The sequence below is a fragment of the Sinocyclocheilus anshuiensis genome, unplaced genomic scaffold, assembly GCF_001515605.1.
Source record: "Sinocyclocheilus anshuiensis isolate Anshui unplaced genomic scaffold, SAMN03320099.WGS_v1.1 scaffold681, whole genome shotgun sequence".
NCBI classification, from domain to species: Eukaryota; Metazoa; Chordata; class Actinopteri; order Cypriniformes; family Cyprinidae; genus Sinocyclocheilus; species Sinocyclocheilus anshuiensis.
This window is the reverse complement of record NW_015537978.1, coordinates 826,206-851,533: the sequence shown is the minus strand read 5'-3', so window position 1 is coordinate 851,533 and position 25,328 is coordinate 826,206. Positions and strand designations below refer to the sequence as shown.

Below are 25,328 nucleotides of genomic sequence, written 5' to 3'. Positions count from 1 at the left end.
ATAATTGTTTATGCAATTTACGAAATTATATTTGATTTCTATGAGTTAATTTAGACGTAATGCACGTTTTTATAGAGTTACTTCCTTGCGTTGACAATTTAAATGCGCTGCATTATTTTGCTCATTGCCCCCTCCTGTGGCCTCGGGAGACAATTAGACCTATAAAATAAAGACCTATTTAATCTGCATATAAAACATTAGAAATGAGATATGTTTAATTTTTATTGTGTTTGATTGTTAAAACAAAAAATATTTGTTGTTTGTCTCAATAAATTGTGTTAATTATAAATACAGAAAAAAAAATTCTATTGCTTTTTGTTTTAAAAAAGGTAATAAAAAATGTCAATAATTATCGATACCGAACGATATGAAACATTATATCGTTGATCAATTTTTTAGCTATATCGCCCAGCCCTAGTGTAGTCTTTAATGTCACATGATCCTTTAGAAATAATTCTGACATGCTGATTTGGTGCTGCAAAAACATTTCTTATTACTATCAGTGTTTAATATACTATATATTGCTTAATATTTTTGTAGAAACCATGATTCACTTTTAGGATCCTTTGATTTATATAAAGTTCAAAAATAGAAATAAAAAAATTGTAAAATAAAATTAATAAACTTTACTGTCACTTTTGATTAATTGAATGCATTCGTGCTGGATAAAAGTATTAATTTCTTTAAGAAAAAAAATATGTCTGATCATAAACATATTTATATGTGCATTTTAGAAATAAATAACAGAAAAAAAAACTCAGCAAGTGGCAGGCGATAGGACAAACTGGACTAAAACAACAAAGTCTAACTAAAAACAAAAGCATCTCAAAATAAAATTCTTAGAACTAAAATTATTTAACCTTTCTTTGCAGTATCGTTAATAAATACAAACCGTATATGCATGTGGGTTTATGAGAAAGGAAAGTGCTACAGATGAGCTAAAACAGGAAAAACCCTTGTACGTAAAATACTCCAAAAAAACAGCCTACGATCAGCCCTTTCACCACATCAGATCCCTGCATTAACCTAAAGATTCAGTTTTAAAATGAATAAACCTAGCCTGGGAAATAATTAACCACAGGACGTTTCTCCAGAGAGAGATGCATAGACAGAGATGCAGACAGAATCCATGACGCTGTAATCTAGGCGAGGTCTTATTTTAATATTCTGTTCCATTCCTCCATCTCTCTTCCTCTCTTTTGAATAGTCTGCAGAGCAACAGCTGCGTCACAGAGGAGCGTTCAGACACACACACGTCTGTCATAACAGACGCTCTTAAGTACGTAGCATCCCATATATTTAACTAACAGCAAACAGCCAGTGTCACGATCTGTGTCCACAGCAATATCATAGCAAGAAAACGTGTTTTTGTTAAAGCTGGAACAGTAATTAGTGTAAGACACATGGGAAAGTGTTAGCAGTTAGAGTGGCTAATGTGATATACCAAACACGGAGAGTGAGAGAAACCACAAGTTACACATTACTTGGAAAGATAACAGAAAGATGAGTGATACAGCAGGGAGGGTTTCAGACACACACGTGCATGGTTACTGTTTAATACACAACACGTTGGAGGGTCGTACACGCCTCTAAATGACTTTGAAAGATAAAGCTAGTATATACAGAACAATAGGCACATCTATGCCCTTTTCCCCACACACATGGACATTTTTCTTTATGTTGTTTAAAGGGGTGGTTGATTGCGATTTCACTTGTTTAACGTTAACAAACAAAAAACATAGGCCTACCATTAAAAGCTGTGCTTGCACAGGTTCTGCGCAATCCTCTTCAATAATATCCTCTGCTTCTCAATCGGGCTCAAACTGATAAGCGATATTAACGATGCCGTTGTTTACAATACAACCGGAGCACATGCCGCTGAGGTGAGGGGCAGGATGTTTAGACGCAAACTAGAGATGGTTTAGCCAATCACAACACACTGGGCTAGCTAACCAATCAGAGCCCATCGCCTATTTCTGAGGGCGGGGCTTCATAAAAACAGGAAATGATCAGCGCGTTTCTCAGAGAAGGAACAGAGTGGTGTGGAATAAAGGTAAAGTATGTGAAAAATAATGCGTTTTTTTTAAACGAAGCATTAACACATGTTAGACTGCACCCCATAAACACAATCAAGCCTAGAAAAAAGCCAGTGAACCACCCCTTTAAGTCTTAGATGGAGGCCAGAGGTGACTATCAGACGTAATGTTGAAATAGCGAGTGTAGCTTTAGAAGAGACGCAAAGTCTCGGTCGCTGCTTAGCAGCTAACCTCATTACAGACCCCAGCAGGACTGGATCTCAGCTCTTATTTACAGAAAGACTCTTCTGCAGTGAGGCAGACGGACAGCAGGGTGAGAGAAGAACACAGCAGAGATTGTAGTCACACCTGGACAGCCGCAGTTTCAGATCCTGCTTTAAGCCATGTGTCGAGACGCTCAGAACACACGCTGGATAAAAACAGTGTGGGGTCCGGCTGCACCGAGGCTTCTGTGAACTTTTGTGAACTTAAATGTTGATTTCTGCCAGGGCCACACGTTAAACATCACTGTTATGTCTCTTCTGTCACTTTGACCTGTCATCATGACAACCACTTACTGTATATGTATTCTCCCTCTTACCATAACAACGTCTCAATTAGGGCAGCACGATAAATCGCATGCGATTTGTCATGCGCATCTCGTCAGTAAAAGCGTCAGATGAATCTCCTTAGATTATGAATGCAATATTGCATAGCTTGTCAGTGAACTACCGCTCTGTGTATTAAATGCCACTCCATTTGAAAGCACGTGATGGAGATTTACTACTAATAACAGAACCGGCTTTACTGGCGAGATGCGCGTGACAATCGCATGCAATTTATCGTGCAGCCCTAGTCTCAATGTGTCCCTCACTCTACCTGTCAATGACAACCGCTTACTGTATCCCTACTTTCACTGACCGGTCACCATGACAACCACTCACTGTAACCCTACTTTCACTGACCTGTCACCATGACAACCACTCACTGTATCCCTACTCTCACTGACCTGTCACCATAACAACCAACCGCTCACTGTATCTCTACTCTCACTGACCCATCACCATGACAACCATTCACAGTATCTCTACTCTCACTGACCCATCACCATGACAACCGCTCACTGTATCCCTACTCTCAACTGTCCTGTCAACATGACAACCACTCACTGTATCCCTACTCTCACTGGCCTGTCACCATAACAATCGCTCACTGTATCTCTGCTTTCACTGACCTGTCACCATGACAACTGCTCACTGCTCTCACTGACCAATCACCATGACAACCGCTGACTGTAACTCTACTCTCACTGACCCGCCACCATGACCACCACTCACTGTATTTTGACTCTCACTGACCCGTCACCATGAAAACTGCTCACTGTATCCCTACTCTCACTGACCAGTCACCATAATAACTGCTCACTGTATCTCCTCTCTCACTCGCCCGTCACCATGACAACCGCTCACTGTATCCCTACTCTCACTGATCCGCCACCATGACAACCGCTCACTGTATCCCTACTCTCACTGACCGGTCACCATGACAACCACTCACTGTATCTCTACTCTCACTGACCTGTCACCATGACAACCACTCACTGTATCCCTACTCTCGCTGACCTGTCACCATGACAACCGCTCACTGTAACTCTACTCTCACTGACCCGCCACCATGACCACCACTCACTGTATCTCTACTAACCTATCACCATGACAACTGCTCACTGTATCTCCGCTCTCACTGACCTGTCACCATGACAACCGCTCACTGCTCTCACTGACCCGTCACCATAACAACCACTCACTATATCTCTGCTCTTGCTGACCTGTCACCATGACAACCATTTACTCTATTTGTACTGTTCGCTGACCCCTATCACCATGACTACTACTTATTTTATCTCTACTGTCCCTTTGACCCCATCACCATGACAACTGCTAACTACTTCTTTGTTCTTCTGAATCCCTTTACCATGGCAACCTCGGACTGCAGGTGTAAAAACAGCTCTACATAATAATTAAAGGCGTCTCATTGCAGCCTTATAAAAGAAATGGTTAAAAAAATCTTAAACCTACAATACAAATACTGTGCAAAATCGTTATCATATAGATGTTTACAGTAAATATAGGATCACAGAAATTAATACAACCACACGCCTGATGCCTCTCAGAATTCTCTCTTGCCAGAAAGGTTGCGAGTCATTGTCAGTTATTCAAGTGTTGGATACCCAATAGTAGGCTCTGCCAAAGAAGCAATGTTTACGTGAGCCCACACAACCCCCCTCAGATTAGCATGCTAGCTGCAACGTGATCAAAAGCCGGTTATCTATGACTGTTTTCCCACAACATTACCTCAGCATTACTCACAATGCCTTACAAGCACCAGCAGGTTGAGTGTGATATCAGACGTCCAAACACTGAATCACCACTGGACACCGCTGTTTATGCGCAATAAAACTACTTGGATTATTTAAAATTGCCTATTTAATTAACCTGCTCAACAATTACTCCCAAAATGAGAGATGTGTCACTCAAATTTCTTTCTCACAAGCAAACATAGATTTGACCATGGAAACGGCACAAAACTTTCCACAGTGACCTTTTTCTGCATTATTTCAACTCAGTTCCACCTTCCAAAAATATTTTTGCTTACTATTAAAAAGTGAAATGATTACACCTCAAAAATCAACCGTGAACGCGTCATGTGCTTCCAGTGAGTGTAGCAGGCATGAGCCTCACGTGTTCATCTGTGGGACTGAGTGGTTTAGAAATGTCTGCCCACTACTAACGCACTGTTGAGTCTAAACAGGAAGAGAAAGAGATGTGTGTGTGTGTTTGTGTGGGTTGTGGTGTGTGGGGGGCTGGAAGGGGGTGATTTGGTCTGCCACCTTCTGGAATAGAAGCAAAGGTACTTCAGAAATGGAATTTGTGAAGTATGGTTATTGCACTTATTTTATTGACATGTAAGATGAAACGTATTGATAATGTATAAACCAAATCTCTCTCTTTTTCTTTTTGACAGAATCAATGGACAGTCTTAATCGCACTCCCTCTTCCCAGCAGCCCTCTCCAGCACTCTCTCCTCATGTTTCTCTCATGGCTAATCAGGACACAGTTACCGTCGAAAACCACGATGTCCTAGACAGGCCCAGCGAATCAGAGATCAGTCCTCCACTTGACTACCTCTTTCTCTCTCAGTGTGAAACCGGCACGAAGAGCATCGTCAGGCAAGGCCCACCCCGCTTCTTATGATCACACGTTGCAAAAATAATAATTATATGTTAATCTCAATACAGAAATGAGATTCATTCCATGTAGGGCCAGACTATCGGCTTTTCCTTTAATCTGATTTAATAAAGGTGACTGAGAGAATAAATGATAATAGAAAATCTCTCACGCTTTTCGCCTCAGTGAAATCTTTTGATCTTGGTCACTGCAGCATAACACACTGTGATTAGATTCAAATAACATTTTCAGATACCTGCATGCAAAGTAGGGACTTAATGGTTTTATACAAATGCACAATGATTTTTGTAATGCAGTTTTGTGTTGAATACTGAGGCATCATTATGGAGGGGTTATAGCTGATGAATTAAACTACTATGCAGGTATATTACAGTTCACAAAGACTGGGGTCGGTATGATTTTTCAGTGTTTTTGAAAGCTCTAATTCTCACCAGGGTTGCATTCATTTTTTTCTAATACAGTAAAAACAGTAATATTGTGAAATATTATTACAGGTTTTTAATGTTTTATATTTTAATATATTTTAAAATGTGACAATGTCATTCATTCTTGTGTTGGCGAAGTTGAATTTTCAGCAGCCGTTACTCCAGTCTTCAATGTCACATGATCTTTCAGAAATCATTCTAATATGCTGATGATTTGGTGCTAAAGAATCATTTCTTATTATTATCACAGTTGGAAGTGGTTGTGCTACTTTTTACGATTCTTTGATGAATAGAAAGAACAGCTTGTATTTGAAATATAAATATTTTGTAAGATTATAAATATCTTTACTCTCACTTCTGATCAATTCATCCTTTCTGAATATAAGTATTATTTCATTTCATGTTGACTTGTGTCTCAGAGACTTAAGCAAATGTTTAATTTTTAACATACTTAATATGTGGCATTACACTTGTTTATTTAGATTTTGTCTTTCTAAGGCAGTTCATATGAAAGCAAATTTTACATTTGTTATGCAAATTTGTGATTTCTAAATCATTCAGCACTCATTCGGCAGAGAAAGCCTGTGTAAAAAAATAGTTTCATTATGACAACACACCACACGTTTTCCATATGCTTTCTCTGAACAAAAAATATTTTCCATATTAGTTTTATATAACATTATTATATAACAGTATTTTATATAACAGTACATTTAATAACATTATTTGGTTATTGTTTTTGTGCATATATGCTTATCTCTGTGTGTTTGTCCTTCCCTAGGTGTGACAGCATCTCTAACTCTGAACGCTCCTTTGAGCAGAGCTCGTCTGAGTACACAGAGGATATGTTTAGCCCCACCCCACGCACTGACTCCTCCCCCTCCCCTTTCCTTTTGGGTGGGGTGTCCGAGGCCCCATTCAGCGCCCCCTGTGGCCCGCTCTCTCTCTCCTCCTCCCTTTCGTCCTGCCTCTCGTCTCCCATCTCTCTACGCCGGCCATCGGACATTTTCAGATTCGACCGGCCCTTCTACGGTACATCAGACCCACAGACGCCTCCTCCCCTCCCACCCAAACCTACACACCTGTCCGATCATCATGGTAATGAGGATACCGGCCGTAATCAGCCGCAACCTGCTCTCCTGCCTCGCAGGACGTCACTTTCCGGAATAGACCACTTTAAGAGAGGTGAGAATGCACAAAAAAAATTAAAAATAAAAATTCTGCTGATTTGCAAGAAAAGACCTATTATTTAATGTGATGATGCGGATTGCAAAAATATCCATAAAATGTTCCATCACATCAGTTTTTTTTCTCACAAATGCACTTATCAAAATAACAAAAGAAGTCAAATGTCAAAAGTTTCAGGGGTTTTTTTTTTTTTTTTTTGGTTTCTGTCTTTACAAAAAGAAGTATTCAAATGAGTGGAGAAATTTTCAAATGCAACATGTCAAAGAAATATACAGTACATAAAGACAAATTCACATAATCTGCAATTTTTTTGCCGTTTGTTGCAGTAGAAGTCCCACAGATATAACAGAAAATATGTTTGCATTTTCTTCTGTCATTGGCTATAATTCTTACCTTCAAATCAGTACGAGGCATTAAATAATGTCATACATTTAACAAATAGCTGTAACCTGGTTCAGAGGAAGATATGAATAATGCCTTTGTGGCGGTTTTGTACTTTCATGTTTTCAGGAGAGTTTGACAATGCTGGAAGAAACTGGAACAAACGTCTAAGCCTCAACCTGGTAAAGAAATATTCAAATATGAAATAGTCAAATGAGCCTGGAGAAAGTTAAACAGGCACTGTAAATACGCATCAATTTGAATATTCACTACCAGAAAGCAGATGTGTCAGTGTGTTTCTCTCTGTATCTCTATTTCTAGCCAATATTTCTGAATACCACAGTTACTGAAAACCACTCTGAGGATTCATATGTGCCCATGGCCTCCCCACCGATCAGCTGCTCTGATGTGACTTCAGACGGATACATACCCATGAGCCCCTCCACCCTTTCCGTCCCCCTACTCACCAATGGCAAAACAGAGCTGCCTTCGCCTTCGAATCCTGACCTTGAGCCTCCTCCAGTCGACCGCAACCTTAAACCAAGAATACGGGGTAAATGTTTCTGGGTTAAAATGCAAGGTTTATCAGTATCATTTACAATCAAAGCATGTGGTACTACAAAACGTTACAACCAGAGTTTTGTGATTGTAGCATTAGCATTTATTTATTAAGACTGACCTGCTGCCTTTAAATATAAATGTTTAAATAAGAAATAAGCTTTACATTTATTTTATGTCCCAAAACAGCCTTTGGACAATGTAATTCACAGCCATTAAGATGCATCTAGTCCAAACATGTTTTACCACGTTAAATAAATTGTACCAATGACTAATATCTAGCTCAAAGACAGGGATGTGATGCCATAGTTTTAGGAGCCTTGCTATTTCAGAATTCTTTGTTTTTGTTTTGTTTAATTTTTTTTAAGGTATTTGCACAACAGAGCTATGTGATATATTGATGTGCTGTGTTAGCTATAACTGCTGTCATGAAGCAATTTCAATAACTAGAACATCACTGGAGATGTTAGCTACGTCAGAAAACGAAAATAGAGAAATGGAAAAGATGATCTCATGTGAGGAGAGGTACAGAAGAGTGACGCATGTTGAAAATGAATATGAGGAAGATGCAGCAGAGCTCGTGATCATGATCTGTGTGTCACACAGAAACCACATTTCATAGTTGTTTTTCTAATGTTTTACCATTGCAGTCTTACCTCGAGATTGTAGAGAATATTAAATGTCGAATTCTACACAGCGACTGTGTATTTTAAAAAGAAAATCAAATCATTTAATTTTATTTGTAATACTGGTGCAGACTCTCGCGCGAAAATACCCGTCCTTTGGAAAAGTGATTTGTCTTCGAAAAAAATCGCCGAACAACTGTAAATGTGACCTTACCTTACCGCTAAGCTTGTCTAAGTAAAACACAGCAGTGTGGTTCTTGAATTAATCACTGTTTTTGAACGATTAGCTTCTTAAGCGAACAATTAAATAAGTCGCTCATTGATTCTTTGAACGAATTAGTTGATTCTAATTCATTGAATGACTCAATAAAATGACTCGCTCCTACAATTCATTTGTGGCGAACTGGCGACAGTTTGGGCTGCGAAATTTGAAGAATTAATAGACATTACAAAAAGTAGCCTTAGAAAGAAATATTTTCATTCAAAATATAATTTAGTACTCATAAACCTTTAAGGCTACAATGTGGCCATAATGTTGTTGTTAAGATGCATCTGGACATTTAGGTATATTTACAAAGACTGCCATGAATTAGAATTGCATAAATAATGCAATTTTTAAATGGACATTAATGTGCTTAAAAAAAATAATAAATCGAAATAGGAAATGATTAAAAGTATATATATATATATATATATATATATATATATATATATATATATATATACAGTATTAGTGGTTATTCAGTCCTATGATTCAGTCATTCATTCAACCGATTCGTTCAAACTACTGATTCATTCGGATACGAAGAATCGTTGGCTCACTCGATTCATTTATGAAGGTGGATTACTTTAGCAACGAAACAGCACTATGTTTTTGCTCAGAAAGGTCGAAGAGTTCTGTTGTGGCTTTGTTTGGAACGGTTTTCACTGGTGAAATTGAGTAAAAACAGAGAATACTGACAATATTTTGTCTAAAATAACACAATACTGACGTCTTGTTTACTGAACTGTTGTAAAAAGTCACTATCGCTTGCAGTCGTGCAGATATTCGGGGGAAGACAGCACTCTTGCTCATGTGATGTATTGCGAAACTCTCTCATATGATATAAATATAAGACAGTCACCAGATTACAGTACGTCACTTCTCAGGCATTCCAAGACACATTTCATTCTGAACAGGGGCATACTTCTTTAAGAGATTCTTTGTGGCATTTCAATTTAAATTCTTTTTCAACTGAGAATTTGCCAAGACAAAAGCACAAGAGAGGAAGTGCATGATACTGTCAGAGACACAGAACAGGAATCTCAGACAGCATTGTGTCTTGAGTGGAGGCGCAGGGTTCCTACAGGTCATGCACCTTCACACAAAGGAAATGCCTCATTAAAAGTGAAAGTGTTTGTTTGAGTGTGTGGTGTGCATGAGAGAAAAAGATAAGGAGTGTTTGAGTGTTCTGCATTGTGTTTGCTTTCACAGCTCGACCGCCTCCTTTAGACCTGCGGGGTCTGTCCACAATTTCTGAATGTCCTTTCCACGTTCCCCTCACACGCACCATGACAGAACCCAGGTGAGAATTATGACACTCATATTTACACACCAAAAATGACCCCAAACTGATCCTCTGCAACTCTGTTCTTCTCAACCACTTCTGTCTGTGTCCTACATCTTCAACAAAGATACTGTGTTTGTTTTGACACTGCTGTCCCTAAAGTCACCTGATCTCTATTTCCTGCATTTGCAACCCTCTCTGCACAAGTGTCTTCTCATTTACTTGTTTGTGATGTTTATGGACGCCACACTGATGTTATGTTATTTGCTAAATGCAAGATATTGTTTTGTATTTGTATATCTGTATTTGAAAGTTGCTGTGTTTTGTGCCGGTTTGTTTGTCTCTAGCACATCACTTCAGTCTGTTCCTTTGGACAGGCGGCGGGGATGGGGCTTAAATGGCTCTGGACAGGAAGGGAACATCACCCCAACGGTAACGTGACTTCCTTTAACCCGTCTTCTCTCCTTAATAATTTATTGCTCTGTTTCTCCTTGAAATTTAGAAAGAGCAAAGAGGGCAACATAGGGAGAAAATAAAACAAAAGAATGACAAAACAAGGCAAAAACAAAACAGTAAATCTCAAAATTACAATGTAAATTGTTTCAGGGAAAAAAAAAACTGAAAAATTCAGAAGACAGTGCAAAATGTATGTTAGTTTATGTTTAAAGGGGTCGCCAAGAGCTTGTAACACTCCAAAGAGAAAGGAAAACTTGAAATCGCATCATATGACCCCTTTAAATTCCAATTATAAACACTATAATTCAAAAGCTTTTCCTTTTTGAAAGAAAATAATACTTCTATTCAGCAAGGGTGTATTAAATTTATCAAAAGTGACAGTAAAGACATTTATAATGTTACAAAAGATTTCCATTTTAAATAAATGCTGTTCTTTTGTACTTTTTATTCATCGATGAATCCACAAAAATATTAAGCAGCATTGTTTTCAACAATAATAATAATAATAATAAATGAGTACCAAATCAGCATATTTGAATGATTTATGTGACACTGAAGACAGGATTAATGGCTGCTAAAAAAATCAGCTTTGCCATCACAGGAATAAATTACATTTTTAAATATATTAAAATAGAATACAGTTCTTTTAAATAATAGTAACATTTCCCAATATTCACAATACTGTTTTACTGCATTTGTTATTTAATAAATGCAGCTTTTGTGAACATAAAGAGACTTTTAAAAATAATAATTAAAAACAATCTTATGACCCCAAACATCTGAACAGTTTTGAACACAAATGTGACCCTGGACCACAAAACCAGTTAATTTTAACCAGTTAATAACTGAAATTGAGATCTCAAAGCTGAATAAATAATCTTTCCATTGATGTATGGTTTGTTAGGATAGGACAATGTTTGGCCGAGATACAACTATTTGAAAATCTGGAATCTGAGGGTGCAAAAAAATCTAAATATTGAGAAAATCACCTTTAAAGTTGTCCAAATGAAGTCCTTAGCAATGCATATTGCTAATCAAAAATGAAGTTTTGATATATTTACAGTGGGAAATTTACAAAATATCTTCATGGAACATGATCTTTACTTAATATCCTAATGATTTTTTTGCATAAAAGAAAAATCAATAATTTTGACCCATACAATGTATTTTTGGCTATTGCTACAAATATACCCCAGCGACTTAAGACTGGTTTTGTGGTCCAGGGTCACAAATATATATTAATAAACAGATGCATTTATGTATAAATGTATGTATAGACATTATAATATATACATTATAATAATCGTAGCGATCACATCAGATATCACAACAATTATATCAATAATACTGAGGGAGCCACGCCTCAACACAATAATAATAAAACATAAAATATGTGTCAGTATTATATATATTTTGGTTATATTTGTGTGTTTTGCTTTGTTCAGGAGTCTCGGCTCTTGTTCCCAGCTTGTGATTCTGCTCCCTGGATGAGGCCTTCTCAGCTGGATTACTTGTCACTTGACTTTAATTCTGCCTCCCCCTCACCTGTTCAGAAGGTCAGTGGTAGCATGAACTGTTTAAGAACCAAATTTCTTACATGCATCTGTCAAACATTTGGTGAGTGTTTGTGGGGTTTTAGTGGGTACTGCTATCTCTTGTAGTAATCGTTTCTGTGGCTTTATACAATGAATCCTCAGGCAGTGATAACAGTGACTCAGCATTTCCTGTCCCAGTTACTGTTGCTTTGTAACCCCTCAGCTCTAAATCTGCCTGCTGGATTGATGCATTGTGGCCATGTGGATTAGTGTTTTGATTGTTTGTTGGTATTGTGTTTTTGATGTTTTAAGAAACCGCTGCTGGCAGACGAGTACAGGGTGGATTACGTGCAGGTAGACGAGAAGAAGACACAGGCTTTACAAAACACCAAGTTGGAGTGGAAGGATGTCCGTCAGTCAAAAGCCTAAGCCTTCTGGGGGGGGGGGAATCATCCATTTAAATTATTACATGGTTCAAAACTTGACTTGTTTTCATCTCCTACAATTTCAGGTACATGTTGGTTTTTTACACTGCTATAAAAGGAGCCAGTACAGAGCTGGAAAGGAAACCTTCAGAAATAAAATGGCAGATAATTCAGGAAATTATTCCAGAATAAAAGACCTCCAACACAATGATTAAAAGGAGCCAGTACAGAGCTGGAAAAGAAACCTTCAGAAATAAAATGGCAGATAATTCAGGAAATTATTCCAGAATAAAAGACCTCCAACACAATGATTAAAAGGAGCCAGTACAGAGCTGGAAAAGAAACCTTCAGAAATAAAATGGCAGATAATTCAGGAAATTATTCCAGAATAAAAGACCTCCAACACAATGATTCAAGAATAAAGCTTTGTTTTGTAGTTCTTTTCCCGGGAAGAGAATTAGCATTTCCTATTAATTTTTAGAGTAGTGTGTTTTTTTGGCTTATGAGTAAAGTAAAATATGCAGTTGATGTTAAAGTGCCCCTATTATGAGTTATGAAAGGTTCATATTTTGGTTTTGGGAGTCCCCTACAACTGGTTGACATGCATGGAAGGTCAAAAAACACTTTCATTGTCTTATAATATGCATTTATTTTTTACCTTACTTGGTAAAAAATCGAATCGACTCCCAAACGATTCGTTTAAGGATTCATTTTTCCAAACCCCTCCTTTGCATGACGCTAATCGGCGGTGATTGGTCCGATTGGTCTCATTTTCATTTCATCATGCCTGTAATGCCTGATAAAGCAGCGTTTGTGAGCGCAGTGCTGCTTTGTTTACAGTGTTACCGGGGAAACAGCTATTTTACCGCTCCAACAGTGGCACCTAGTGGCAAAGAATAAATTTGCATTTTCATTCAAACCAACGCAAAAAGACCAACAAGTGGGCGGGCAATATGCTAATGTTTCATTTTGACGTCAACATGAAATGGCTTGGGATTCGTTTTAAAAACTACTCGTTTCAATGATTCAGAGTCGACTCTTTCTTTTGAGAGACAATAACTTTATACACGGTGCACTTTCAGATTTAAAACTTGGCAGGATGTTTTCATTCATGTAGAGCTGTTACACACTGCATGAAAGGTCATTTTCAAACATCCATAATAGGGGCATTTTAATTTGATCTACAACATAAATTATACACAGTCATACCTCAAATATGAATGGTGATTTTTAAAACGTTGTTAACAAATTGATAATAAGTACTAAAAAAGTGCAAAACTATGATAAAAACTCATACTGTGTATGATAAAGGTTCTAGTCCTAATTTGTTAGCTACATAAACTATTTTTCAAAAATTTGGGTTTGGTAAGATTTTTCATCAAGCCTGCATTTGATCAAACATACAGAGCAAAAAAAAAATTTTTAGAAAATATTATTACAATTTAAAGTAACTGTTTTTTGTTTGAATATATTTGGAAATGTGTGACATAGTCAGGATTTTCAGGATTCTTTGATGATGATTTAAAAACAGCCTATCTTTTGTAACATTATAAATGTATGGAATTCTCTTCAAATAACGTTATCCACCGACCTTAATTTACTACTACTAAAATTTGTTCTAAAACTGAATGGGTAACGAAATCCAAACAATGCTAACAGCATGAATCTCATGTAAAAACATTTGTCACCAAAGCTTGAACGTGTACAGAATAGGAAATTGTTTACCAGAGCACACATTTTTATAACAGAAATTATTTATAAAATTAACATTAATTCTTAATCATTTGTTTAACTTGGAAAAGTACAGAGTGACTTTTTTTGTTGCACTCCCTGGGATGTTATTTTGCAATAATTCCCTGATTATAACCGCACACTGTTTTACATCGCTGATGTTTGAGACTCAGATGTCCCATTGCCTACTTGTGAATTCTGAAATAATGTTTTCAAAGGTGTCACAAAGTCATGAATGTTACATATTTATGACGTGTACAATCGCTGAAGAGTGTCACAAAAAACAATTACACCAATGAATGTGTTTCTTGCACACCTTCGAGATCATGTTTATACTACAATTTGTTTGATGAGAGTCAGACCACTGGAAACCACTGGAACCACACACTGTGCTTGGATGCTAGAACAAAGCTATGAAGGAATTGAATGTTTTGTTGAAGGGAAATCTGACTGCTTTTTTAGGATTGAATCCTGAGTGAATATTGAATGTTGAATATGTTAAGACTACTGTCAAATTATTGACCTAACAGGGTTATGAAGGTCTGTCAATATTTATCGGAATGTATTCTCCCATCGACCTTTCACGATTATAAGGCATTACGAATGTATTTCTGTATTGGGGTGTAGATTTTTACTGCCATGTCATGCTGTGCTTATGACACTGTTCTTTTATGGTGGTCAGATTTTGCTGTACTGACAAGAGCACAAAAATCTCATGGGAAACTTGCACTGTGACATCAACAGTTTCCTGCCAATCTTGATATTCTTCAGTGTATGCTTTATGTTTCACGAAGAAATGTAATACATGAGTGAGAGAGAAAGAACGAGTGATTGAAAGAGAGAGAGAGAGAGAGTGTCTGCGTGTTTTGCTGAAATTCAGAGACCTTACTAACCTGTGTGAATCAATGGATGTTTATCCGTCAGCAGGTAACTTATTGTGATGCATATTGAACACATTAAATCACTTTAAAACAATTCAGCTCAATAAACTGAAAACAAAAAACCCTCAAAGACACTTCTTTAATCTGTTCTTTTTAAATATTAAATTTGCACCTACACAATTGTTTTGTTTTGAAAGAAGTTTTGTGAAAAACAGCAATATTGTCAAATATTATAATTAAAAGCATATGTTCTATTTAGATATATTTAAAAATGTAATCTATTCCTGTAATGTTAAAGCTGATTTTTCAGCATCCATTACTCCACTCTTCAGTGTCACATGATCCTTCAGAAATCATTCTAATGTGCTGATATGGTGCTCAAGAAACACATTATTATTATTATTCATTATTATCAATGTTGAAAATAGATTTTAAATATTTTTGTGGATTTTGTTTTATAGAAATGTCTTGTAAATGTCTTTACTGTCATTTTTGATAATTTTTTCAGTCTTTTAAATGGTAGAGTACATCTGTTATGTTATATTTGAATTCATCTTTGGGAATTCAATAAGCTATTTACCCATTTATGATGTAGTTCATTTGAATTACCTTCTAAAAAGTTCCAAATGAAACCAACATCACTGTGTTTAGCAAACAGATGATAAAATGAATAAGACCAGAGGAAACATACTAATTTCAACTCTGTTTTCTCCATAATGAAGTTTATTATGAAATAATGATATAATGTTATTTCAATCAGATCACCGAATCAAAAAATATTAAACTGATATTTTCCTTTGTAACATAATAATAGTCTCATGTGGCACTTAATACACATGTGTGACATATTTCTTCCATACTGTCCTCTTCCATTTTTTAATGCCCTACAAGGGTCTTTAACACTCCAGCAGAAGCTCTAAAATATAGAAAGAGGCTCAAGATGGAAAAAGAAAATCACACTATAATAGAATAAATAATGTTTTATAGCAATACTTCAAATATTGTGATTGGACTAAATACTATCCTTTGAAAGTTATCAGACAAAACGCGAATATACCATAAATTAAATTTTGCACAAGTCCCTTTAATTTGGGAAAAAAATAAATATAAATATATATATACTGTATATATAGAGAGAGAGAACCAAAAACAATCCCAAAAAAAAAGAAAAAATGAACAACTGAAACGCTATGTCATGCTAATCCTAGCAGCGATAACCAAATTTCACTGACTTAATTTTCGCCTGAGAAGTCACATGGCGGGGTACCAGCTCATGGGGTTGGCATTCGCACATGCCAATGCACCTGTTAGAGGAAAATTTGGCAACCAGACTATTTTGGCATGTTAGAGATGAATTGGCACGTCATTACGAGGTTGATCAGCAGGATTAAAGTCGTCCTGGTCCAGGTATCATTCCCCATAAAATCAAGACAGGGCTCAGAGGTGACATTATTACATTTTTTTTTAGGTTTTCTGGTCTTCTCTCGGATTGCACTTATGACGGGAGAGAGAAACAATGGTGAAGCCGAGACCGAGACCTCAGGATAAACAAGGCTCTGACGTAAACACGCTACAGAGGTCCACTGTTCAGAGCAAAACAGTTCCTCCTTTAGGTTTCTCTGGTCAGTGTTTTTATCGGGGTGCCTAAAAGCTCCAGCAAACCGAAATGACTTTTAGCTTGACTGACTGGAGGTCTCTATGAATGTCAAAGTTGTTCCGATATCCGTATTTCCAGTATACCGTGATCAGTGTAAGCAACCAGTGTGACAAATTTGCAGATCGTGATCCACTGTTCTTTGAGACCCGTAGGAATAGAGTTACACAAATAAAAATACCTGCAATGAACTGAATCACATGCAAAACAAACTAAAGAGTGCAGCAGGTTCCATTCAAGGAGAGATTGTCCAGGAAAACAAAAAATCTTCTGCTTTGACCAGACTTGAAACTGTTGGGAAAACACGTGATAATGTGGAGTATGAGATTGAGAGAGAAAAAGAGAGATTGGGTGAGAGAGAATGCCCCGAATAGTCACAGTGCACGGAGGAACACCAGGGCGGCGCTAGAGAGCAAGAGTCATTACGTTGGTTTAGTGCTTAGAGAATAAGAAACTGTGTTTCATAATTTAAAACCTCTCTACATAGAGAGTGCTGAGGGATAAAATGTATGTTTTGTGTGTGCGTTTGCATGATTTTTTTTCTTCTGTGAATTACAACATGTTGTGTATAGTATTCAGTGCAGCCAGCTCAGCGAGGTGTCCCCGTAACCCCAGTAAAAGAAATACACCTGGTAAACCCCAGTAAAGCGAGGTCCGTCCTCTCTCCTGTAGTTTGTGTGTGTGTGTCGGTCCTCCTCAAGTCCCGCTGATGTATCTTAAGTAGAATAGTGCTTTTCCAAGTATACAGAGGCTGGTGTATCCGACCCCTGGTGGATGTGTGTTCTATTTTTTAAAGGGAGCTAACCGACTGAAGTTCTGCCAGAAGGGAGATGTGCTGCGTTTGGGCTCGTATTCGTATCCGTCCGCCTGCCCGTATCCGTCGGGGAGAAGGTACTGCCCGGGGTTCATGGGGTCCAGTGGAGGTGGGTACGCTGGGGGGCCTGACCGGCCCACACCTGAGAAGACGAACGCAAGGGAATACGCAAAGATTAATGCATAAACGCAACGGTTTTCTACACTGTAAAAAATGACAGTGAATTTAATGGTAAAAGACTGTAAAAATGCTACAGTAAAAACCTGTTAAATGGTTAACGGTAAATTCCCCTACTATATACGGTGAAAAACTGTATTGGACATTACATGTAATTTTACAGTAGTATACCGTTTTTGGAAGTGAAAAAGACCATATAATTTACAGTGAATAACCGTAAATTGACATTCACAGAATTCCCTGCGTTACATTTCCAATTTGATGGTTTTTTGTTGAAATAACTGTTTCTTCTTAGTTTTTTCTTATCAGTTTTGTATATTAGGGTTGTGTGTTACACCTACTACTTTTTACAGTGTATGTTTAACATCACTTATTACTGCAGCATCACTTATTAGTGATGCACTTATTTTTATTTACTGCCAGACAAAACCACCATTTACTGCAATTCCAATTTGTATCAATTGACTTATATTTTCTTAGCAGGCACTTTTTCACCATGGTAACAGCAATACAATAGAACAGTTTAATTTATTGGCCATTAGCATGGAAATTATGTTACGCAAAAATATCTTTCTGCCTAAAGCAGTGAGACACAACAACTTCTAAGAACATCTAAATTGTGACTTTGCCACATTCTTCATTAATAAAATTACAAACCTCAGTGCCCAATTTGCCACACCACAAACTGTCAAACACATCTTACCAGCAAACATAAACTCGTTTTCATCCTTCTCTCCACTCTCTGAGGCAGAAGTCACTAAACTCATCCTTTCCAATCATCCTACTACTTGTCCACTTGATCCTATTCCATCTCATTGAGTGAGCAAAAATTTGTGAGATAGCTAGTTATAATGGTAATTAAATAATGTTTACATATGTATAAAAGCCTACATTAAAATCTGTCATATAAATTGGTCTCTTCATTAGAAATTAGCCTACTGATTGCCACCATTGATGGACACAATTTTTTAATAATATTAAAAATATCCGTATGACATTATATTCTGCAGTTCTTCCCTGTTGTACCGAATATCTATACTTTTCAAATTATCATATCGAAGTTAGAAATTCAAATATTGTGACAAAATTGGGTTGGGAAACACTGATTTAGAAGCTTGCGTTCTGCAAGTGAACGGCGTATTATTGTGCCATCTCAAAGAGGCACAAAATCACTTTCATGGACTTTTTCATTAACTGTTCCCTCCTGGTGGAATGACCTGCCCAAATCAATCCGAGCAGCTGAGTCCTTAACCATCTTCAAGAAACGACTAAAAACACATCTATTTCACCTTTATTTGACCCTCAAACTCTAGCATTTTCTATTCTATTTTAATTCTACTTTATCTACATTTATCTTCTTTTTTTTTATTTAAAAAAAAAAACATTATTAATATTTTTCTATTCTATTTTTCTATTTTCTATTTATCTACTTGTTTTTCTTTGTGTGTGTGTGTATGTGTGTGTGTGTGTTTATGTGTGTGTATAATATATATACAGTATATATATACACCTTGCTACGTGTACTGCGTTAGGCTAACCGAGACTTGTCATTTGCACTTATATATTGTTGCTCTTTTGTTAGTTTTGACTGCTTTTATTGTCCTCATTTGTAAGTCGCTTTGGATAAAAGCGTCTGCTAAATGACTAAATGTAAATGTAAATTCCATGAGAAACATACACACAGCCCTACTTTAAGAACAGGCTTCAAGATTTCATACCTTTCTGTTTGGTGGCTCTCTTAACGGTCAAGGCAGCTTGTCTCTTCTGATAGTCAGAGATTTCAAAGCCTAAAGGGACAAAAAAAAAACATATTCAGTGTGAAAGTTTGATAGCTTTGTGTGAAGAACAGAACAAAGTTTAAATCACTGTGAAGTCTGAGTGGTGACAATGAACTTGTATGGTCAATGTCTTGAAAAAACTGGCCTAAATAAACACTTCTTTTGTGCTCAGTGTAAATAAAATCACAGCATAGAAATTTGAAACGACTTGAGAAATAATGTCTAAACTCACCAAGCTTCTCATCTTCCTGAATCATCTTTCTTTCCTCTTGAAACGCCCGAAGCCAACGGATTTTCTCCTCCAGCTTTTTGGGCAGGAACAGATGGATCTCGTCTGTGTCTCTGTTGGCCAGTTTGAAGGCGTTCTTCACGCTAACGTTAAAATCATCATCTCTGCCATCGATTGCATCAATGACCTCGTATGGATCCATGTCAATCCGACCCTTATAGTAGAGAATATCACGGCGAATGAGATCCTGTGGAAGGCGGAGAGACTTTATGGGTATGTCTGTAATCCAGACAGATTACTGATAGAATGAAACTGGATTGATTGATTATTCTGTTCCAGCATGAAACATCCAATACATCATTCTCGTCCTCCACCTCCTTTCCTCTCCACACACATCAAGGTATTTGCTACACCAGGAGGTTGTATTCCGTGTGACAGCAACTCTGACTGGCCGTGATCAAAAGATATAATACACAATATTTTCTAATTTTATATTCTATATACTGTATATATTGTTCAAAGGTTTGGGGCCAGAAAGATTTTTCTAAAGAAAGAAATTAATACAATTGGTCAGCAAAGATGCATTAAGTTGATCGAAAGTGATGGTAAAGACATTTATAATTACAATTACAAAAGACTTTTATTTCAAATAAATGCTGTTCTTTTGAACTTTCTATTCATCAAAGAAAAAGTGTATCATGGTTTCCACAAATATATTACACAGCACAGCTGTTAGCAGCATTGACAATAATACTTATTTATTATTGAGCACCAAATCAGCATATCTGAATGATGTGACACTGAAGACTGGAGTAATGGCTTCTGAAAATTCAACTTTGCCATCACATGAATAAATTAAATTTAAAAATATATTACAATCGAAAAAAGTATTTTTTTTAATTGTAATAACATTTCACAATGTTACAGTATTTCTGATCAAATAAATGCAACCTTAAGCATAAGAGACTTCTTTAAAAAAACATTTAAAAAATCTTACTGGCCCTACATTTTTGATTGTTGTGTATAATAAAAAATATTTTCCATCCAATCAAAATACTGAGAAAATCGCATTTAAAGTTGTCCAAATGAAGTTCTTAGCAATGCATATTACTAATCAAAAATTAGAGGGATAGTTCACCCAAAAATGACAATTCTGTCGTTAACTACTCACCCTCATGTCGTTCCAAACCCATAAGACCTCTGTTCATCTTCGGAACACAAATGAAGATATTTTTGATGCATTCTGAGAGCTCTGAACGTAAACAGCGTATGCTGTTGTGTGTCAGCCGCACCACGCGGATACATTTTCTTTTTATTTACGTTTTGATTTGAACGAAAACGAAAATCCGTGTGGTGCGGCTGACACACAACAGCATACGCTGTTTACGTTCAGTGGATACTCTCCAAAATGGTGCTTGGGTGACGCAGAGGAGACGAATTGTTGAATAAAGTCGTTATTTTTCTTTGCGTACAAAAAGTATTCTCGTAGCTTCGTAAAATTACGGTTGAACCCCTGGTGTCACATGGATTATTTTACCGATCTCCTTGCTACGTTTCTGCACCTTGATCGTGGTAATTACATTGCTGTCTATGGGAGGGTCAGAGAGCTCTCAGAATGCATAAAAAATATCTTAATTTGTGATCCGAAGATGAACGAAGGTCTTACAGGTTTGGAACGACATGAGGGAGAGTAATTAATGACAGAATTTTCATTTTTGGGTGAACTATCCCTTTAAGTTTTGATATATTTACGATAGGAAATTTACGAAATATCTCAATGGAACATGATCTTTACTTAATATTCTAATTATTTTTTTCATAAAAGAAAAATCGATAATTTTGACCCATACAATGTATTTTTGGCTATTGCTACAAATATACCCATGCGACTTATGACTGGTTTTGCGGTCCAGAGTCACATATGTCTTGTGAGAAACAAGTTCTGATTGTCTCTGTTTTTGTGTTGCTGAAGTGTCTGTGTATGTCAGATGGGGCTGAAGAAATCTGTTTTTGCACCTTTGTGGAAAGACTAAAAATGGGCCACGTGCGTAAAGCTTAAGGGTGTTTGGAGGACAGTTAAAACACAAAAAAGCTTCTACCTCCAGATGGAATCCAAATCACAAACTCTCAGTTGTGCTACACTACCAGAATTTAATCAGTTATTTGCTTCTGTGTGCCTGTCTGGTTCGGTTCTGCATCTTTGCTCTCAAAGTGAAAGCAAATGTGCAAAGATCAATCCCTACTCCTCAAAAATGAAAAACAGTCTATCTATCTATCTATCTATCTGTCTTTCTGTCTGTCTGTCTAGTGTTCTATCTATCTATCTATATGTCTATCTATGTCTATCTATCTGTCTATCTATCTATCTGTCTATTTGTCTGTCTGCCGTATCATCTATCTATCTATTTATCTATCTATCTATCTATCTATCTATCTATCTATCTATCTGTCTTTCTGTCTGTCTGTCTGTCTGTCTGTCAGCATCCCTTCATTTTTCACTTGTTCTCTACACTTTATTTCCAGCGGAATCTTACTTTATCAAAAAATGAGTTTACAGTGGTATTATTGCCTTCATCCCCTTTCTTTCCTCACCTTCTTGCAGAGGACCATCTGATGATCGAATAGGAAGAAGATTCTGGTTTGGCTGCGCCCGTATGGTTGATATATCCAGGACATCTCCCCAGTGTACACAAGCTCTGAGCTCCTGTTCAGAATATCCTCGCCCTGCACACACGATAACAAATTAATCAATACATCTGACACCACTGAGGCTCTGATGCGTTCAGGTCTTAGTATGCAGCTCTCAAATCAAATGGAGTCTGTGGCGCAGGTTGCATGTAAATAACATGCATCACTGATTGGAACTTGTATAGAAAAATTCTCCTTTTGTAAAAGGAAATAACATCAGAGTGAGTGTATATTAAATACACTAATGGGTTAGAATAAGTTAGTATTTTTTTATGTTTCTGAAAGTCTCTTATGCTAACCAAGGCAGCATTCGTCTGATCTAAAATACAGTAAAACAGTAATATTATGTAATTATTATTACAATTTCTCTAAATATTTTGATATGTAATTTTTGTCATTTTCAGAGTCAATTATTCTTAGGTCATTAGAAATCATTCTAATATGCTGATTTGGTGCTCAATTAACATATTATTATCAATGTTGAATGTTTTTGCTGCGTAATATGTTTGTGGAAACCTGTGATACTAACATTTAACAATGTAGGGTAAGTATGATTTTTTTTAAATAATAATAATAATGAATACTTTTATTAGCAAGGATGGATTAAATTGCTCAAAAGTGACAGTATTTTTTTTTTAAATGCTGTTCTTTTCAACTTTCTATTCATCAAAGAATCAGAGAAAGAATCCTTTCCACAAAAATATCAAGCACCCAACACTGCTTCCAAAATTGAAAATAATAAGAAGCATTATTAATACCTGAGCAACGATAATAATTGATAATAATTGAGGATAAAATCAGCATATTGGCATAAGAGACTTCTTTCAAAAACATATACACACAGTTGTGCTACTTATTTAATCATTTACTATTATTATTTATTGATTTTTTTCCTGTTTAGCTATTCCATTGCTCTCGTTTATATCCTACTAATTATTTTGTCTGAAAAGCTTTAGCCACACACCTCCCAATCCAGTACAGAGGCCTGCCATTGGGCAATTTTGTCAATGTTCTCAAGCCTTCGTTTGCGTTCGTTGATTTGCTGAGTGACATTTCTCATTACAGCTAGCGTCGCAGCTACGTACCGATAATCACTGGGGAAGAAAGAGAAAATAATGAGCGAAACGGAAGAGTGAAAGTGAGGGATGTCAAAATGATAAGTGGAAACCAGATATGTCAGTTCAAAATGTGTCGTTTACACAGTCATATATTTTGTGGACCTGAGCGACATTGTCTGCACGATGCACCTGGAGTTAGCGCATCCGTGTGTACCTGTGTTCTTGTACTGTGTATTTCAGTAACTCTGCCAGCTGTAGAGGGTATTTGCAGATTTTCTGGACTGGTGTGAGCAGGTAGCCATCAATGGCGATGTCGATCATCTGCTGAACCAATCGGCAAGCTTCGAAGAAGTGCTGGTATCGTGCGTCTCGCATGAGACGTGTGAGCTCCATGCAGGAGTCAACGTGGTTGTTACAGTATTCCGAGTAGATCCAGAATCCATCTTGCTGTAAAAATAAAAAACATAAAAAATCAGTATCCTCGACTCATTGTGTATATATGTGTGATTTTCTGTGTTTCAATACACACGTGTTCCAAAAAGCAAGGTCCGATCTCGCTGAGGTGAGGTTCTTCCGTGTTAAACTGTTTCTCCAGGTCTCTGACAAAGCTCAACTGGAATCTGTAAATGTCTTCGATATTTCCAAAGATCACTTTCAGCTGATCGTCGTTAAACATGTCTCTCCTCTTTTTACACTGACGGAGATACCCCTAAAAGGCATAACACATACACAAATTTACACTACCATTCAAAAGTTTGGGTTTTTTGGATTTTTATAATGTTTTTGAAATAAGTTTCCTATATGCTCACTTAGGCTGCATTTATGAACTGTTTTTATTTAAATGCATTTAACATGTAATTTATTCCTGATGGCAAAGCTGAATTTTTAGCATCATTACTCCAGTTTTCAGTGTCACATGATCTTCAGAAATCATTCTAATAGACTGATTTGATGCTCAAGAAACATTTCTATTTTTTTTAAGGATTCTTTGATAAATAGAAAGTTCAAAAGAATATAGATTCTTTTGGATTATAGATTCTTTTAGATTATAGATCTATAGATTAAAGCAATAAGCCGCAAGAAGCCGTGGTTTACAGTGAATTTATAACAGCTAAGGGGCATTGTTAGGCACGACACGAAGCTGAGTTTTATGAAGCTTTTTTATGAAGCGGAATAACCGTTTATAAAATAAACGTAGTAAGGTTTCACAGAATAAAACAGAGCAAATAAAGTGTAATGATATAAATAAAATCAGTATTCTTCCACCAAACAATGTAGTTCCTCAGAAACAGTTGTGGTTCCAACAAAGTGGTTGCCGAGCAACACACAGAAGTAAACAAAGGTGTATGTTTGTTGTGTAATTTACAACAGCTTCGAACGCGACGCGGCTCAATCAGAATCAAGGACCGGAACTGTCCGTTTTATTAAATAGATTAGAATACAGATTTTTTTGTAACAATTTAAATGTCTTTACAGTCACCTTTGATCAATTAATGCATCCTTATTGAATAAACGTATTCAATTCTTTCAAAAACATATTTACTGACACCAAATATTTGAATGGTAGTGTAAGTTTTAAAGGGGTCATATGATGCTTTTTTAAAGATCATTATTTTGTGTATTTGGTGTAACAGAATAGGTTGACATGCTTTAATGTTCAAAAAACACATTATTTTTCAAATACTGTACATTATTGTAGGTCCTCTATGCCCCACCTCTCTCAAACACGTCGTTTTCTACAAAGTCCCCCCTTCCGACAAGCCAGTCTGCTCTGATTGGCCAGCTGACCCAGTGCATTGTGATTGGCCGAACACCGCAAGCACTCGTCGGAAATGTAACGCCCCTTACCATAATCGTGAGCTTCATCTTTCAAAATAAATGTAAAGACAGAGCCCGAAAGGGGAACAGAGTCGC

At 36.8% G+C, this 25,328-nt stretch overlaps 2 protein-coding genes across 4 annotated transcripts in view; one reads left to right on the top strand and one right to left on the bottom strand.

The window, feature by feature from the left end:
• LOC107672781 (GRB2-associated-binding protein 3-like) overlaps positions 1 to 12,659 on the top strand; it is a 25,186-nt gene extending 12,527 nt beyond the window's left edge. Inside the window, exons 3-11 of one of the 3 annotated variants that reach the window (XM_016466136.1) lie at positions 5,040 to 5,244; positions 6,470 to 6,873; positions 7,387 to 7,439; positions 7,579 to 7,810; positions 9,916 to 10,006; positions 10,336 to 10,420; positions 11,890 to 12,000; positions 12,292 to 12,387; positions 12,491 to 12,659. In XM_016466136.1, coding sequence (XP_016321622.1) covers positions 5,040 to 5,244; positions 6,470 to 6,873; positions 7,387 to 7,439; positions 7,579 to 7,810; positions 9,916 to 10,006; positions 10,336 to 10,420; positions 11,890 to 12,000; positions 12,292 to 12,387; positions 12,491 to 12,619 — 1,406 coding nt within the window. In that variant the 3' untranslated portion in view covers positions 12,620 to 12,659. Of the gene's footprint in view, positions 1 to 5,039; positions 5,245 to 6,469; positions 6,874 to 7,386; positions 7,440 to 7,578; positions 7,811 to 9,915; positions 10,007 to 10,335; positions 10,421 to 11,889; positions 12,001 to 12,291 lie in introns of all 3 variants that reach the window. The other 2 variants (XM_016466147.1, XM_016466155.1) reach the window with 2 other exon arrangements.
• A 3,525-nt stretch (positions 12,660 to 16,184) lies between these two features.
• arhgef9a (Cdc42 guanine nucleotide exchange factor (GEF) 9a) overlaps positions 16,185 to 25,328 on the bottom strand; it is a 31,472-nt gene continuing 22,328 nt past the window's right edge. Inside the window, exons 4-10 of the mRNA XM_016466124.1 lie at positions 23,944 to 24,123; positions 23,629 to 23,861; positions 23,321 to 23,450; positions 22,261 to 22,392; positions 19,672 to 19,915; positions 19,380 to 19,448; positions 16,185 to 17,626 (exon numbers count right to left, since the gene is read on the bottom strand). Of these exons, the coding sequence (XP_016321610.1) occupies positions 17,454 to 17,626; positions 19,380 to 19,448; positions 19,672 to 19,915; positions 22,261 to 22,392; positions 23,321 to 23,450; positions 23,629 to 23,861; positions 23,944 to 24,123 (1,161 nt within the window). The 3' untranslated portion in view covers positions 16,185 to 17,453. The remainder of the gene's footprint in view (positions 17,627 to 19,379; positions 19,449 to 19,671; positions 19,916 to 22,260; positions 22,393 to 23,320; positions 23,451 to 23,628; positions 23,862 to 23,943; positions 24,124 to 25,328) is intronic.